General features: G+C 33.6%; 2 protein-coding genes across 3 annotated transcripts in view; one reads left to right on the forward strand and one right to left on the reverse strand.

Annotated features, from left to right (window-relative positions):
• LOC145940273 (uncharacterized) overlaps nucleotides 1-10,853 on the forward strand; it is a 33,653-nt gene extending 22,800 nt beyond the window's left edge. For both annotated transcript variants that reach the window (XM_083045191.1, XM_083045192.1), the window contains 6 exons: nucleotides 8,063-8,270; nucleotides 8,356-8,457; nucleotides 8,644-8,718; nucleotides 8,934-9,171; nucleotides 9,552-9,891; nucleotides 10,464-10,853. In XM_083045191.1, the coding sequence (XP_082901317.1) occupies nucleotides 8,063-8,270; nucleotides 8,356-8,457; nucleotides 8,644-8,718; nucleotides 8,934-9,171; nucleotides 9,552-9,891; nucleotides 10,464-10,680 (1,180 nt within the window). In that variant the 3' untranslated portion in view covers nucleotides 10,681-10,853. The remainder of the gene's footprint in view (nucleotides 1-8,062; nucleotides 8,271-8,355; nucleotides 8,458-8,643; nucleotides 8,719-8,933; nucleotides 9,172-9,551; nucleotides 9,892-10,463) is intronic.
• A 681-nt stretch (nucleotides 10,854-11,534) lies between these two features.
• On the reverse strand, nucleotides 11,535-15,278 carry LOC145940270 (facilitated trehalose transporter Tret1). The gene is made up of 4 exons (XM_083045189.1): nucleotides 14,902-15,278; nucleotides 13,959-14,529; nucleotides 13,686-13,884; nucleotides 11,535-13,428 (listed from the first exon to the last, which is right to left on the reverse strand). The coding sequence occupies exons 1-4, from the start codon at nucleotides 14,966-14,968 to the stop codon at nucleotides 12,802-12,804; spliced, it is 1,464 nt and encodes a 487-aa protein (XP_082901315.1). The 5' UTR covers nucleotides 14,969-15,278; the 3' UTR covers nucleotides 11,535-12,801.
• Between the last annotated feature and the right edge of the window lie 991 nt (nucleotides 15,279-16,269).

Below are 16,269 nucleotides of genomic sequence, written 5' to 3' on the forward strand. Positions count from 1 at the left end.
GCGATCGAGATATTCGTATTCGTGGATTCTAACCGTCTCTTGCTCTTGACAAGCAGCGATGATATATAAAGATATTTATATGCCGTAAGTGCTCTCCTCTCTTTTTCCCTCCTTATTTCTTTCCATGAAAAAAGTTCCGAAGAACAAAAACACCGAATGAAATGCCGAGTGTGGAAACGACAGTGCAGTTTGTGCACGTGCGCTACGATATATATGTAATACAGGGCGCATCAGAAGTCGCGAATTTTCTCTCGTCTATAAATCATGGTCGAAATCGATATCAATCTGCCAGAAAATTCGATATCTTTCATTTCGAACATTGAATAATCTAAGAGAGAATAAATTAAATAATCAAGTTACTTTTCTAACAAAATCTACTAAAGAAATTAGGTGATAAGTGAAACTTTATTATCTATTTTCATATCTCTGTGAAAAAAACATGAACTGATATAATTGTTATTTAAATAAACATATACATTGCGATCTTCTACGAGTTAAGCTATGAATTTTTGATACAGCCTATACAGCTGTCGTATGTACGATCGCATAATAATAAACGATGTCGATATAACACGAGATGGACAACTCCATTCGTTTGTCGTTTATCGATTTCTATATATACTAAGCCCTTTTCAACAATGCCTCATAGCGACGCACGTGTTACCTGTTTCAGGTACCTACACGTGCAGAAATGCTGCGTGCAAATTTTTAATTAATCCTTTTAGAACAGGGAGATAAAACTTTAATTCTGGTAAAATATTATAATACGTAACAGAATTACAGGATAAAAAGTTATTTATACGCAGTAAAGACATAAAATGTTTGTCCAATCTTTCTGTATATGAGATAACAAGTTAATTCTAATTGTTGAGATTGTTTTTGCAATCTATTTGTGCAAAATCAAATGCATTTTGCAAAGAGAAGCAGGAAGCTGCTTACTATCGAACGTGATAAAATTAGAACAATGTACGAACCCCTTTTTTTTTCATTGTAATGACGACGCTGCGTCGTCTCGCAGCAACAATTGGCAAATTTTCCGTGCGAACTCGAGCGAAAATAATATATTCCGCATTTTGCAAGTCGAAATCCGCAAGCACGTCGTTAATTAATTAATGGCAATTTTTAATGCGAAATTCGCGAGATTATAATCTCTGTACTCGTTTTATTTTATATTTTAATTAACAGAGATTATTTTCTACTGAAGAGAAAAAGAATAGGAATCCGTATAATAAGTTCACATAACGAATTTCAAATCAATCTGCGAAAGATGAATTTTACTCGTTATACGCTAATTTAAAATTAAAAAAGAAATTAATTTTCTTTTGTTGTATACAAGTTAGTATATCCTCTTAAGAATTAGAGGATCAAACGTAGAATGAATTACCTTTACGCACAAAAACTTTTAATCTGTTTTAATCTTCAATCATAAGGACGTCATCTATAAGAGACAAAGTTTCCCTTCTTTTTCACGTTATGTTTAATTTATGAAACGTCGCGCTTGTAAATTTTGAACTTGAAAGAGTGCTAGCTTAAGGATTAAAATGTTCCTTTATGCATGAGCCTTTACGCTCAATCTGTGTCACAGCGTGACAATAATTGATCGCACGTTATAAACATTCATGATAATTTTTTTATGAATATTTGAAAAACGAAGAGTGTGCTCTGTTCTCGAAAAATTAGCTATGCTAAATTGTCGAGATACAGTATATATTTGTTAAAAGAATACCAAAAAAACTATCTTTTCTTTTTATGCATATTTTATGTGTAAGATATTTTATACTTGCCTGTCGAACTATTACGAGGGGAAAACTACACAAAAGTTGAAATTTATACATATAATCTGAATAAATACAAATTTTACGAGATACATTTTGACATATGTATTTGTAAAATGGAAAATTCAACTCATCGAAATAACTCTGCATTTCAGTCAATAAACCGTTCAGTAAAAGACATAAATATAAAAGACACTTAACCACTTGAATCAATATTTATTTATCAAACAGCATTCGTAGTAATCACAAAGCAACTTTTTCCGATTAATCAAGCCACATTTCTCAATAACAATAATTTACGATTACGCTGCGTTACAATCGAAACTTTTGAAAAATGTATCCCTCTCGGTCTCTAATGGACTATAAATTTTCGGGAACCTTGATCTCAACGAGCATCCTGAAATTCATGTCTGACAAAGAGGCGAAGAGGAGGGACGAAGCGGGTAATGTGAAGAGTGATTTCGAAACGTAAACCTGTCGAAAATATATCTGGACGTACGACAGCGAGCAAACGCCGAAGCGTCGAACGTTAACTAGCTGCCAAAGCAAACAGCAATGGACCGACACGGTCCCGGAATTCGCGAACGTGTTTTCAATTTTTAACGACGAGATTCACCACGCCCATCGACTTTTATCTGTTTAGATTTGATTTCGCACGACATGTTTATTTCATATTACTTAGCGCGCTTTGATTTAATAAATATTTCATCTCGTTATATGCATCGTAAACAAGACATTATCTAGCGGCAGGGAATATCAGATTAATATATATATATCATTTTTGTTTTATATCAATCACTTTCTAGAATTTTTTTATTTTCATAAATTATTAAAAAAAACATCAGATTATTTCCGATTTTCCGTATTAAAATTTCACTCGAGAAAGATATGTTAGAATAAATTAAATAAGAGCAAATCTAAATTAGTTTTAGTTCGATATGCTGTTTGTCAAAATGAATACGCGATAACAATATAATGTTAAAATAATGTTTTACATCATTTACGAACGTATCTCTTTCCGAATTACCCTCGGATATTGCTTTCAAGATGAGAAAATAAAATATATGTTTTACTCGTTAGAATTTATACACGAATTTCGATAACGATAACGGCGTATAACGAAATTTATTGGGGTCATTTGGGAGAAGTGCTCTTTTTTGTAAAATTGACATTGTCATTTGCATAATCTGCGGTGTTATCGCGCCCCGAATTTCACGTTGTGTTTTTTGACAGTACGAAATTCGCCTTCTTAAGCCATAAGCGCATAATCGTAAGTGGATTTCGCAGTCTTATCGAACATTAGAGTAAGAACTAGTTTTTCCTCATGCGAAAACTCGCACGGTCTAACGTACAATCGCAAGAAAACGCGATTTATCTTCTCGCCGATTGTTTCGGAGCCAACATTTGGAAGCGAGTAACTAAGCAGTTAAGCAAGTTTCGCCTCCATTTATTTCCTACGCCGATTTATCTCTCAAGATCCATTACGTACAAGGGCTCCGAAAAAAAATCGTATATTCCGCCGTAAAATGTCGCCCTTATGGAAGATGTAATTCCCTGATATCGTTAATTACAAGATCTTTATATTGATCGCGTTAGATATTGTATATCGATATTTGAGTTCTAATTACGATTTTTTATTTCAAATTATTATTACCGCCTTGGCGAATATTTATGTGTCGGCAAAGAAGAAGCGTCTGAGTTAATCTCACACCGATTACACTTGGTCGGTTTATCTATAAACGAAGAACGACGTCGCATCAAAATAGCTGTGCTCATAATGGCCATAAACGTGTATCGCGGGGACCGAATCAAGGGCACAATCACGGCATTGTTGGCGATGCATAAACGCGCAAGCACGTAGATAGCATCGAACGTAAAATCATTGTTCTCGTTCGATAAATCCGAGCGGTGCTTCGTCCAAATTATTGTTGGCCAACGCGGACGTGTTTCACAACGTATAATCGCCAATAAAGTCACTTTAATGTAACCGGCAATAATACTTTGGATTATTTATTTAGATTTTATTCAGATTTTATTTATTTTTTTTAGATTTTATTTTTAATACTTCAGATTTGCTTTCTACTGATTATAAATTTCTACTTTTCATGTACTTTCTAAAAGGGTAAATGAAGATTGGGAAGGATAGGAGGGGTCAAAATATGCTTTAGTACGTCGAATGCAGTTTCGTTCTGGCATAATGCGAGGAAGCGAGGATGCAACGAAATGCATTCGAGAGGAGGACGTTGAGACACGTTGGCGAATTCTCTATGTCGTGTTTGTGGTTGTTTGGTCGCCTTGAATAATAATGCGACGCGATTCTCCGGAGGGACGCGGAATCACGTCGGAAAATGGTGCACACAACTGTCCCGACGAGCACTTCTATTAATAATAGCTCGTATTAATAGTGACTCCACTGCGCTCTATGTATAGACAGTATGTAGAACTAGATGTGCTTCGTGATCCGCAAGCTGCTTATGGACGCGCATCATTAGCGTACTTTACCGCATGCTGAGAGATACAAGTATAACAAGACCTCGGTGATATTGTTACAGACAATAGCAATTTCGCGTTTCTCTGTGAGACGGTTGAATTTGATACGATAATCTAACCGGCCACGGTGTCGTCGCGAAACATCTGTTCTTTAGTAAATTAAATCGGTTTCGTCTCGACGTGAGAATTATAATTGGACCACTCTCGTATTAAGAGAAGGCTAAGCCTCTCTAAAATATCAAGAGACCTGATACTGGCTTATTACGTCGCGCGAAAGCATGTTGTAATTTTATAAATATAACAACACAAGAGACGCGATGTTAACGACATATTCATAAATTCGTCATTCGCGTGATTGCGCGACGAGATTTATGCCGATCAATTCCGAATGTGCGTTTTGACAATTTATATCCGTCGAACGCAATCGGGAAACCTGTTGCGCTGCAACAAAGCCACATCCGCACGAAAGCGGATTTACGGTGACACGTTTGACAGCCTGCGCATACGTATGTACATGTACATCAGTCTAATGTTATGGCATGCACGCGAAAGCAACGGTGCATGATAGATGCGACAGATCATCGGCTCGGAGAGATGACGGGGGGTCCTCCAAAGGAGGGATATTTCTACATTGGAAATCGGCCAATGGCCATGTGCCTTGAAACCTTATGTATTGATCTTGCCTAATTTCGCCCGAGTCCTCTAACGTCGCCCTAATTCATCTGCGAGATCATTATTTCGCGCGACGTTGTGCTACACGTTCGAAATCGCTCGTTAAGATCGCCAATTTAATAAGTTTCAGACTGCTGTCTAATATCAAAGATCGCAGAGAAAATAAAGATAACAATATATATGAGCAAAGATTTTAAAAAAAAAAGAACAAAATAAATAATCTCCCGCGAAATTATTGTCATAAATTTATTTCTGTATGATATAAATTTCGGGACGTATATCTGATAGGAATAGCGTGAAAAACTTATGCCGATTACATATTTTTTAATTTATATTAATAACAATAATTTTATGCTATTATATACCCAGTGTTTGCTGTTATCTAAATAAAATTATATAGATGATCATCTAGATGAAATTTTGGCGTTATCTTATCTTTATATAGATAATAAGAAAATGTATTATCTATATCTGCATCTTAGATTAAAAGAAGTGTTATCTTTACTAAATTATCTAACATAATATTCAGATAATTTGGTTTAGAGTTTCATAGCATATAAAAATATTTTAAGTAATAGAACTTGAGCAGTAAACGATAAAAACCAAGATAAAAACTTATAAATAAAACTATAAATATATTTTTATATCTATAATTTTCATTTTTTTATTTTACATTACATTTTTTAACTGTTTACATAAGCGATTTTAAAAATAATATTATCTGGAAGTTATCTAGATGAATCGTCATATAATTTTATCTTTTATCTATATATATTTAAAATAAAATCATCTTTATCTTATCTAAGATGAATTTACATATTTTTATCTCATCTTTATCTAGCTAATTTTAAAATCATCTAAGCACAACACTGTATATACCAAATCTGTACGCTGTATGGTTCGTATCTTTTTGATAGATTATTAGATACATGACTTAGGTTCAATTGTCGTTAATCCGAGAATAATATTGTGTAACGAAATACTGTAATTAATTTACGCCCCAGGGATTAATCCACTCTTGAGATATCCACAATAATTCGATGAATATTCATTGACCCGTCTCAGGCGAAGTTTGTTTGTTTGTCTGACACAGATATCAGTTCGACATAGTTTGATGCTACTTATTTTATGCACACATTTCAGAAAAATTTAAATCATCAATCTCTTTGTATTAATACAATCACTATTTTAGAATACATTTAAATAAGATTAGGTTTTAATCAAATTTCTTATAAGTTTACATTATAACTGTGAATCATGAAGATTTTGACAATTGGCGAAAAAAATTGCATTGCTATTACTTTTAAAAATAGAAGCATAATGGTTTTTATTTTTTGATAAGAGAAAAATGGGAGTACGGTTAAAGTTTTTCAAAGTCACTGTCTATTATTATCTGCGTTTAACCTTGATTCTGTTTTTATTGCTGTTACTTCGTTACAGTTGAATTGAGTCGTGCATAAAATACCAGTTACAAAACATCGATAAAACATTAATAGAGCGCAGCGCAAGGTATATACCTATAATAGAAACGAATGCCTTCAAGATAAGTTTATTGTACAAAGCAAATTTTTGCTGTAAAATCGTTTGACATATAGCAACAGGTTGAAACTTTATTCGTGCGACTCACTGTCGGGTAACTTGACAAAAAGAAACAAACGGAGTAAATTAATCCGTTTAGCCACCGAAAATCGATGCTGACACTAGTAAATGAAATCGAATAATTTCCACCGTTCCATTTCATTTTATTTTTTTTTAATTAAACAAAATATAATGCTAAATATTTACGTGCAATTGATAAATTAAATTTATGTTTTTAATTTTTATTTAACGATAATTAATTGCATTTGTAGAGAAGATATAATTAAGTTGTAATTTTTTATTAACCAAAACTGATCGATTTAAATTTTACTATTAATAATTTATAGAAACGTAGGAAAAGCTTGCAATTTTGACAGTTTTAAATATAAAGTTTTCTCTCAAAAGTTTTGTAACTTAAAATGCACATAATAATATGACAGATATCATGAATAAAAAAAGCGCTGCTGCGAATTTTATCATGATTAGAATAATTCCCATCTGAAATATATTCGTGTTCGCACACCTTGGCAAAATTACGGAGTCACTTTTAACTCGGTTCCCGACCTGAATTCTTCTCCGAGTAATAATTAGACGTAGTTCCGCCCCTAATTGGCGGCTTCTAATTGGAGCTCGATTTTCCCAAGAATGTGTTCGACGTTCCTTCAACTACGACATTTCCGTCGGAATTCATTTGCATGCTGAGTTCGACGCGAATGATGGCGGTGCAAAAGTTCGTTCGAGCAGATGTATGAAATGTAACGTGCGTAAAATAAAATCGCAAAGATTCAAACATTTTTTAACAAAATTTATAAGAGAAGGAGGGAGATATTCTTGATACCTGATTTTCCCGAAATTTTATCATACTCTGTTTTTATTTATTTAATTTCCATTATTATCTATTATTTATATTACGAAAATAGATGCGAAAATCTAGAAATATACAAACATCTATATTTCTTCTTTAGTTTCTTTCTATCGCAAATCTCGACAATTTTTCGAACCCCCGCTGAGTTCCTTGGGAATCCTTTAGTCGCAACTAAGACGTAATAGGAAGGTCGAGTGACGCTCAAGGCTGCGTAGGTCGGAGACTAATTGCCAACTAATTTGTTCTCATCTCGGTACGAAAGAAAAAATATTTCTTCTAGACATTTCTTCGGGCAACATAGTTCACGTTTCCTCCAATAATTGCTACGTAAAGATAGCACGAACCCGAGACGATCGACTGAAAAATTTATTCCACCAATCGATGGGGACAAAAATAGAACTTTTTCGACTATTTCGAACCGTCTGTATTTTATATAGTCGCAGGATTTACAAAAATATAAATCTCCCTTACAAATAAAGTGTTGATAAGATATTTAAAATTGATATAAGAAACTGATTTTTAAGAAAAAGTAGCTTGTTACAAATGGATATAAGAAGTATGTTATATCTAACCGAGATCTAACGTATTAAATTTACACAATTTGTCACATCTTGCTGACATGTCGATTCCGTACGATGGAGATATTTATGTGTCATCCTAGTTGTGTGATAACGGATTGCAGGGCGGACTATTGGAAGTCCCAAGGCCGCAAGTTCTGCGACTTCTGCAAGTGCTGGATCGCCGATAATAAACCGAGTATCGACTTCCACGAGGGCGGCAAGAAGCATAAGGAAAATGTCAGCAAGCGGCTCAAAGAAATTCACAAGAATAGTGCCAAACAGGCGAAGCAGAATAAAAAATTCGAGCATGATCTCAAAAAGATGGAAAATGTACGTGTTTATATTTGTCGCGGATATTGATATTTAATATAAAATTTGATGCTTAATGATAACATAATCATTCTTTTTTATACAGGCGGCTATGGCTGCATATTTGAAGGATGTCGAGAATAACACGCGAGATATGACTGCTGAAAAAATGATTAAAGACAAACTGAACAAGATTGAGACGAGAGAGGTATAGTTATATTTTTTAAATGTTTAATATTTAGTTAAAAGAAAAATCTAACAATATTAGATTTAATGAATATTTTTAAGAATCACAAAGATAAGAACTATATTTTTATTTATTGCACAAACACAAGAGAGTCTAATAATCTATAAGTTAATATGTTTTATCTCACACATCTCTATATATTTCTAGACGCCTCAGAATTTTAATCGTATGCCACCAGCCTCTTTAGAGACGATACCGAGATTCAAAAGCAACACCGAACAGGTGAGTAGATATTCAAATCGACTTTTCTAATTATTCTATGATCGTAATGATCAAGCAAAACAGTCATTTATCATTTTTATTCGCAAAATCAAGAATAAAATTAATTTTATTTATGAAAAGACTAGTCATCTTTAACTATATACGTCCATGTTTCCCAGCAAAACTGGGGCGCAATTCATTAATACGAATGCGACTTTTCGCTGAGACTTTTCCAGCTCTCGCCAAAAGTTGATCCTTGCGATCCGATTTTGTCAAAAAGCGCGCCATCGTTTCCACGAGTCCAGCAGCAGGGCGGCGAGAACAGGACTCCGGGGAGGAGTAAAGCAAACAAGACGAAGGGAAAAGGGAAGAAGACCCAGGAGGATGATCGTCCGACCGCACCTGTCAAGAAACTATGGTACGAGGCTCGCAGTCCCGAAGGATACACTTACTACTGGCACATCGAAACAAACGGTACGTGTACCTTCGTCAAACATTTTTTTACCTTTTTTTTCCCCCGTCTGTCTCTTGGATATTTGATCGCGTTATATTGACGTCTTGTTCTGTCTCAATCTAATAACAAATAAATAATTATAATTATAAAAATTTATATGCATTGGTTTTTCCTAAGAGAGAATCATGCAATTTCCAGATTTATATGTTTCTCTTCCAATTTAATTTGTATTTTGTATATTTTATTTTTTTGTACTTATATAAATGATGTACTTTAGATAATATTAAAAAATAAATTTTAATGCCACTTTGAAATTACATTATTATGACATCACATATTATTGAGTTCTGGAGGAATCTCATTATATCTATTATCGAGCACATCATTTGGTACATATTAGAATCGGTTTGGGAACCTCCGGAGGAGGGTTACATGACTCTCGCGGAACAAGAAGAGGAGGCGAAAGAGGAAGTGCTCCAGAAGGAGCTTATGGAACAATTGAACAAGGAGGAAGCGATCGAGAAAGCGGATATTCTCGAGGAACAACGAGCCAATGCCGAGAGGGAGAAGATGAGGGAACGTGTGACACAATCTGTTACAAACGAGGACGATACCAAAGATGATGACAAAAGCACAGAAATAAAGAAGGAGGCAACCAAAGAGGAACGACCTTACTGGCGAGACTACAGTGTGCCCGAGAGACCGCAACCTTATGGATCCTGGCAAGTCGTGGAGACAATGTAAATATTTGAACGTCATATTATTCCGGTCGCAAAGATGGATTAAGACATTATTTGCCGGGATTTATCGCGTTACGACGAATCTTTGCTCTTAATTTTCAAATACCTATAGATATATAAGATACAGAGGGAGAGAATATTAATATATTTTTACGATTAAATGCATAATTTCTCAAAACGTTGAATTAATTTATAATATAATATTATATATAAAGATATTGATTATATATAAAGATTTATTATATATAAATATATATTATATATAATTTTAGATTAATATATAAAGATAAATATTATATTTAAAGATATTTATATATAAAGGTATTGATTTTTAAAATATTTCTTTATATTTGTGTATGATGATCGGAAATTAAAGAAGTAAACTAGGAATGGAAACTGCTATAGAATTTAAGTTATATTAATTGCTTTATTGATTAATTAACACAATAGCAGTAGATATCGTTTATTTATTTGTATATTAAAGTGCGTCGCCACATTCGAGGATTGAGCAATTCTACGTGGAGGAAAAAATTTGTAATTGTATATTTCAGCGAAAATGTTTTGTATTTCAGCAAAAAGAAACCAGTGGATCTCCAATTGCCAAAGCAAAAGCAGATACAACTGTCTGTGTTCGAGAAAATAGAACCGCCGCCGCCGCAGAGGACTTTCAAGGAAAAGATTGTCACAAAGATTAATATCGATGATAGTGATGACGAGGATGCACCGACCACTTTCAAGAGAAGAAAAATTGGTAATAAAAATGTGCGTAAAAGAACGACTGATGATTAGCACTAAAATTTTTTTCTGAATATGATGTTTGTATATCTTTTCATTTAATTGTTAAGATGTTTGTTAAACAAACATTGACAATTTGTATGGATAAACAAACATTATCATAATATTTGTATGAAAGTTTGTGTATATGAGTATAACAGATTCTTTATTGTGCACAAGTATGTAGATAACAAATTGATATTTTACATAAACTATACATGTATATACATTAACATAATTCCAATTGTAAATAAAAAGTCCAAGTTCCATATTTTATATAAAACACTTGATTCTTACAATTATTATTAATTTTTGTTGATATAATAGTTGATACGTTTGCATATGTCTGAGAGATCATTAATATAATAAGAATAATTATCAATGAGATAATGTACAGGACTAGAATACACTAATTGAATATACGTATCTTTTTATATACAACTTTTTTTCTTATCTTTAACGGTAGTACACACACACCATTGCTATTAATATAATATTGATTTATAGTCTTGTTTGCATTATCATATATAATATTATCAGGGATGTGTAAAATGGGTGTCAAAACTCATTTAAAATAGATGCGAAATAGTTGGAAGCTTTCCATTTGAAAATGTAAAATGCTAAATGCTTTTTAGACACCCATTTAAAATAGGAAATAGAAAATAGGCATTTTTTAAATGGTTTTCAATGGTTTTTAAATGGTTTTTCAAATATTTACGCGCGCGCGCGCACATACACACACACACATTCTTATTTTTTATTTACTTCTTACAATCATTACTTATATTTAAATTCTTATTTCTTTATTAAATTTTTGTAAACTTTCTTTATAAGCTTCTTTAATAACATTTTTTAATGATTTCTTTAATGACATTTCAATTGTTATATATACATATTATTGATATCTTGATTAATTTTTAGCAAGAAAAATGCATTTGAAATAAAAAATTGGTAATAAAAACCATTTAAATGTAAATGTAAAATAGTTTTTGAAAACATATGTATTGTGTACATTGTATTTGTAAACACATGTATTTTAAATGCAAACTACAAAATAGGCATTTTACATTTTATATTTCCAATATTTAAATGCATCTATTTCAAATAATACACATCCCTGAATATTATCAACATTATAGCGTTTTTCACTGGGAGAACTAGTGCGCACTGAGTGCACATAAAGGTTATCACACACAATTTCACAATGATATAAGTAATTAAAAAAGTAAAATAATTCATAGTAAGAGCTATTATTATTATTGTTTAATATGAGTAATGATAATAATAGCTTTTACTATTAATTATTTTATTTTTTTAATTACTTATATCATTGTGAAATTGTATGTCATTTTATGTGCACTCAGTGCGCACTAGTTCTCCCAGTGAAAAACGCTATTAGTATAAGTCAAGAGGTCTGTTCGTGTTGACTCAACTGGCTGCACTAGTTCAGAGTCTATCTTTTTTCCTTGACATTGAAAGGAAAAAGATAACCTCTGAACTAGTGTAGCGAGTTCAGTCAACACGAACAGACCTAATATTGCATCATACATTGTGTATCTACATGTCCCAAATGCGCATTTCTGTTATAAAGCACATCTGCGAGATAATAATATATGACGTTACATTATACGTTGCGTACCATTCTGTGACATATTTAATATTGATAAAACGAAATTTCGCGAGATACTAAAAGAGCAGCTAAAATACAGGCGAGACTCATTTCCTCTTTAAAGCCACAATTATATGAAGCCATTTGCATATTTAATTACTTTATTTTTACGATATGTCAAATTATATCAGAGAAACATTGCACACACATAACTTATACGAAATAAATACTTGAACAGATAATCGAACTTTAAATAGCAAATAATAAAATAAGTGCGCAATATAAAATAAAAACTATTATAAACATTGCACATATTTTCAATGTAGAAAATAATCTTTTAAGAAACTGACGGCATAAACTTTTCTATTTCAAAGCTATGTACAGGATGTATATATACAGAAATTCGCATCTAAAAACACTGACAATGAGAGTAGACAAATTGAATAATGAAGGTGTCAGTTTTTCATAAATCTCTCTGATGGAGTGCTTTCAGATGAATACTTCATTCATACATACGGATAATATTTTTACACGTGTGCCGCATGTGCCGAATCCATCCCGATGATATGCTTAACGTTCTTCTTCTCTTTATATCGCCCACCTCCATTGAGCTCTTCGACAATATCTTCGCGCGTCCGTCCTTTAGTCTCCGGCACCAATACGAAGCAGAACACGAAACTGCACGCGCAAAAGATGCCGAGGAGGAAGAAGCAGCCGTGCATACCTAGTAGAGCGATGAGGTCGGCAAAGATCTTCACTACGACGAAAGATGCGACCCAGGACATGGTAAAACCCACAGTCGCGGCTACGCTGGCCACGTCGCGGCTGAATATCTCGGACATTATCACGACTGGTCCGTTGCCCATTCCTAGGGCATACGTTATCACGAAGAGAGACAGTGCTGCAATTGGTATCCAAGCATAAACGGATACATCATATTGCAACTCCTGGAGGTAACAGAATCCGCCGATCACACAATGACACATGCACATTGCCATACAGGATATCAAAAGCAAAAGCCGTCTACCCGCACGTTCTATTAAGGACGTCGACAGAGACGAACCAAGGAGCATTATAGTTCCCACAATTACGGATGACATGTTTGGCGATAACGAACTGCCAGACATTTTGAAAATACTCTCCGTGTAACTGATCTGGAAAAATAAGAAATTATTATTCTTATTTTATAAGGATGAAGATTCAATAGAATGAATGAAAGGAAGTTTTTAATATCATTTTCCGTGATGTTAATACATTGAATCAATAATAATTGAGAAAAGCGAGAAAATGACTAAAATCATTACATCATTTATATTTGCTTTTGACATAAGGAACTTTGCTATAAGATTAAATTACATTTTTCTTTTTATATGAGTTAAAACAATATCACTTTAAATGTATTGATAATTACCACCGCAAGGATCCCAGCAAATTGTTGACCACTGTACAAACCCAAGATGATAATCAATCCTTTAATCGTTGCTCTGTCTCTAAATAAATCCGATAGCTTGGCAGCTTTTGTACACGCGGCTTCCTTAATTTGCAATTGTAGATGCGACAATGTCTGTTCTACCACCAGAGTGTCTCCGGCTTTCAACCAATTCAACGACCTGGAAACAGCGAATCGCAATATTCTTTCGCGATGCTTTTAAGAAGAATATTTCTCTCCTCATATCCCGCTTACCTAATTGCTTCGCGCATACGATTTTGACGCACCAGGTAGACCGGCGATTCCGGGATAAAGGCGAAAGCGATGACGTACAACGCGGTCAAAATCGCGCCGATTACAGCGAGAGTATACAAGGACAGCATGCCGCCTAAGATGTAAGCCAGCAATATCCCGCAATTTATAGAGGATCCTATGATACTTGCTAATATACCACGGATGCTGTCGCACGAGATCTCTGACACATAGTTCGGCACCAGGAAGAACACACAGGCGCCAGCGATACCGGCTAGAGATTTCGCTATGTAGATATGTATGTGTTCGGTTGCGAAGATGATCAACAGCCAGGAAAGTATCATCGGCAACGCTAAAGCGTAACCGAATCTCTTTCGACTGAACCTGTCGGGTATCACCGCAAGCAGCATCGTAATAAGGGCGCCCGTCAGAGTCAAAATCCCATTCATCCAGGATATACCATCGTCCGTCATGGGTTCGCCTCCTACGACCGGCGATTCTGCATTCTGTAGTTGCAGAACTGCCGGTGATTGCCATCCAATAACGAATCCAAAGCACATCGACGACAGATTTACTGAAGAATAATTACATGATTACCCAACATGGAATAATCAACACAAAAGTCTAATAGAGACTTTATAATCAAAGAGACTCTTCAAGTAAATATTTTAGAGTTTTAATATAATTTAGAGCTAATTATTAGTTATTTAGAAGTGATGTTTAAATACTTATAAGTATATTTAATTTGTATTTTTATATCTTTTACATTTTTTCCTTCTAATTTTTCATTTTTTTTTTTTAAGGGTACCATCGGTTATCGAAAATTTGCAATTATGGAATTTTCGCATTATTGCTCACGTGTTGCTTATTGGAAGGTGTCAATCTGTCGCAAGGTATATTTCTTGAAGAATCGAACAGAAAAGAGGATTCTTCCTTTTTAACTTACCGATCACCGTGAAAATGAGCTGCTGCAATTTACCTGGCTCCTTCACCGATTTCTCACACTTCTCCATCGCACGTCGTTCTTCCAGAAAAACGTGATCGCAATGGTAAAGTTTTTCGCAATTGTCAATAGACTCGAGCCAGGGATCGAGGAGAGACAGGATTCGCGAACGACGAGAAACCAATACATTAGTACAAACTGAACGGTAGCCCGCCTCGTACTCGATCGATCTGCGTGCTCTAATTTGATTTATAATGATGGTTATTCACGCGTAAATTCTTGTCGGAAGGGGCATCCTTATCTCTCTTCGTTCAGATTAATGAAGACAATAAATATATGACATATCAATTAAAGGCATACGTATTCTTTGCACACAGCAAATACTTTATTTTATCGGATCTATCATCGCTTTTCTGATCGCTGTAATTTTTAGTTTACTTAAATATTACTGCCAAATATGTTTATATATATATATATATATATAGGATCAAAGAAAACACGCGAATATATTAAAAGTAAGATATACATAATATATTAAGATTACACTATAACTAAAAGTTTTCTTTTTATGAAATAAATTAATTAAATTTTTATGAAATAATTACGAAATTCAAGTTAATATATAGCTGTTAACGCTTTATTTATTTATGCTTAAGTCAATTATCATATCACACTAATGCAAAATGTCTTTTTAAGGGGTCTATTTGTCGATTTCATCATACCTCCTTTTCGCTATAGTTCTAAATCATTGCGACATACACAAACGAATGTGATCCCTAATGATATATATTGCCTACGCTCATTTTGGAAGGAAATTTACCACCGCTGTTTAATTAATAGTGATTCGAAATTGATTGATAAAATTATGACTTGGCGCGAGCTTATTGTGATACGAAAATGTCTGCATTCGCATGATAACGCGTAAGTTGATACGATAAACGTGTAATTTTCGATTATTTGAATCATATCGAACGACAATGGAAACATACAGGCAGGATCTAGTAGTAGTTGCATTATTTATTGCAAGTTTTTAATCAGCGTTAAATATCTTATTAATTATTCCATAAAGTAACAAATCTGTCAGTGTTCGTTTTAAATTGAACGAATAATGTTTTACTGTCAATTTTCACGTTTCTTTAATCTTATAAGAATGTGAACAGTTGCGAAATCATATGATAAAACTATCTATCTTTATGTTCATTTTTCTCAAGACTGAAATTAAAATATCTGAATAATTTTTTTTCAATTTTTCTTTCTTATTAGTTATATTAACTACATATTAATCATTGATGCTTTTGACTGAATAAGTTCTTTCTGAATTTTAATTATAAATATTTGAATTATGAATAAAGTTAACTTTTTGGGAGAGGA

Source organism: Prenolepis imparis, unplaced genomic scaffold (genome assembly GCF_030444845.1).
Source record: "Prenolepis imparis isolate NDT839.2.m4 unplaced genomic scaffold, iyPreImpa1.0 SCAF_9, whole genome shotgun sequence".
Classification (NCBI taxonomy): Eukaryota; Metazoa; Arthropoda; class Insecta; order Hymenoptera; family Formicidae; genus Prenolepis; species Prenolepis imparis.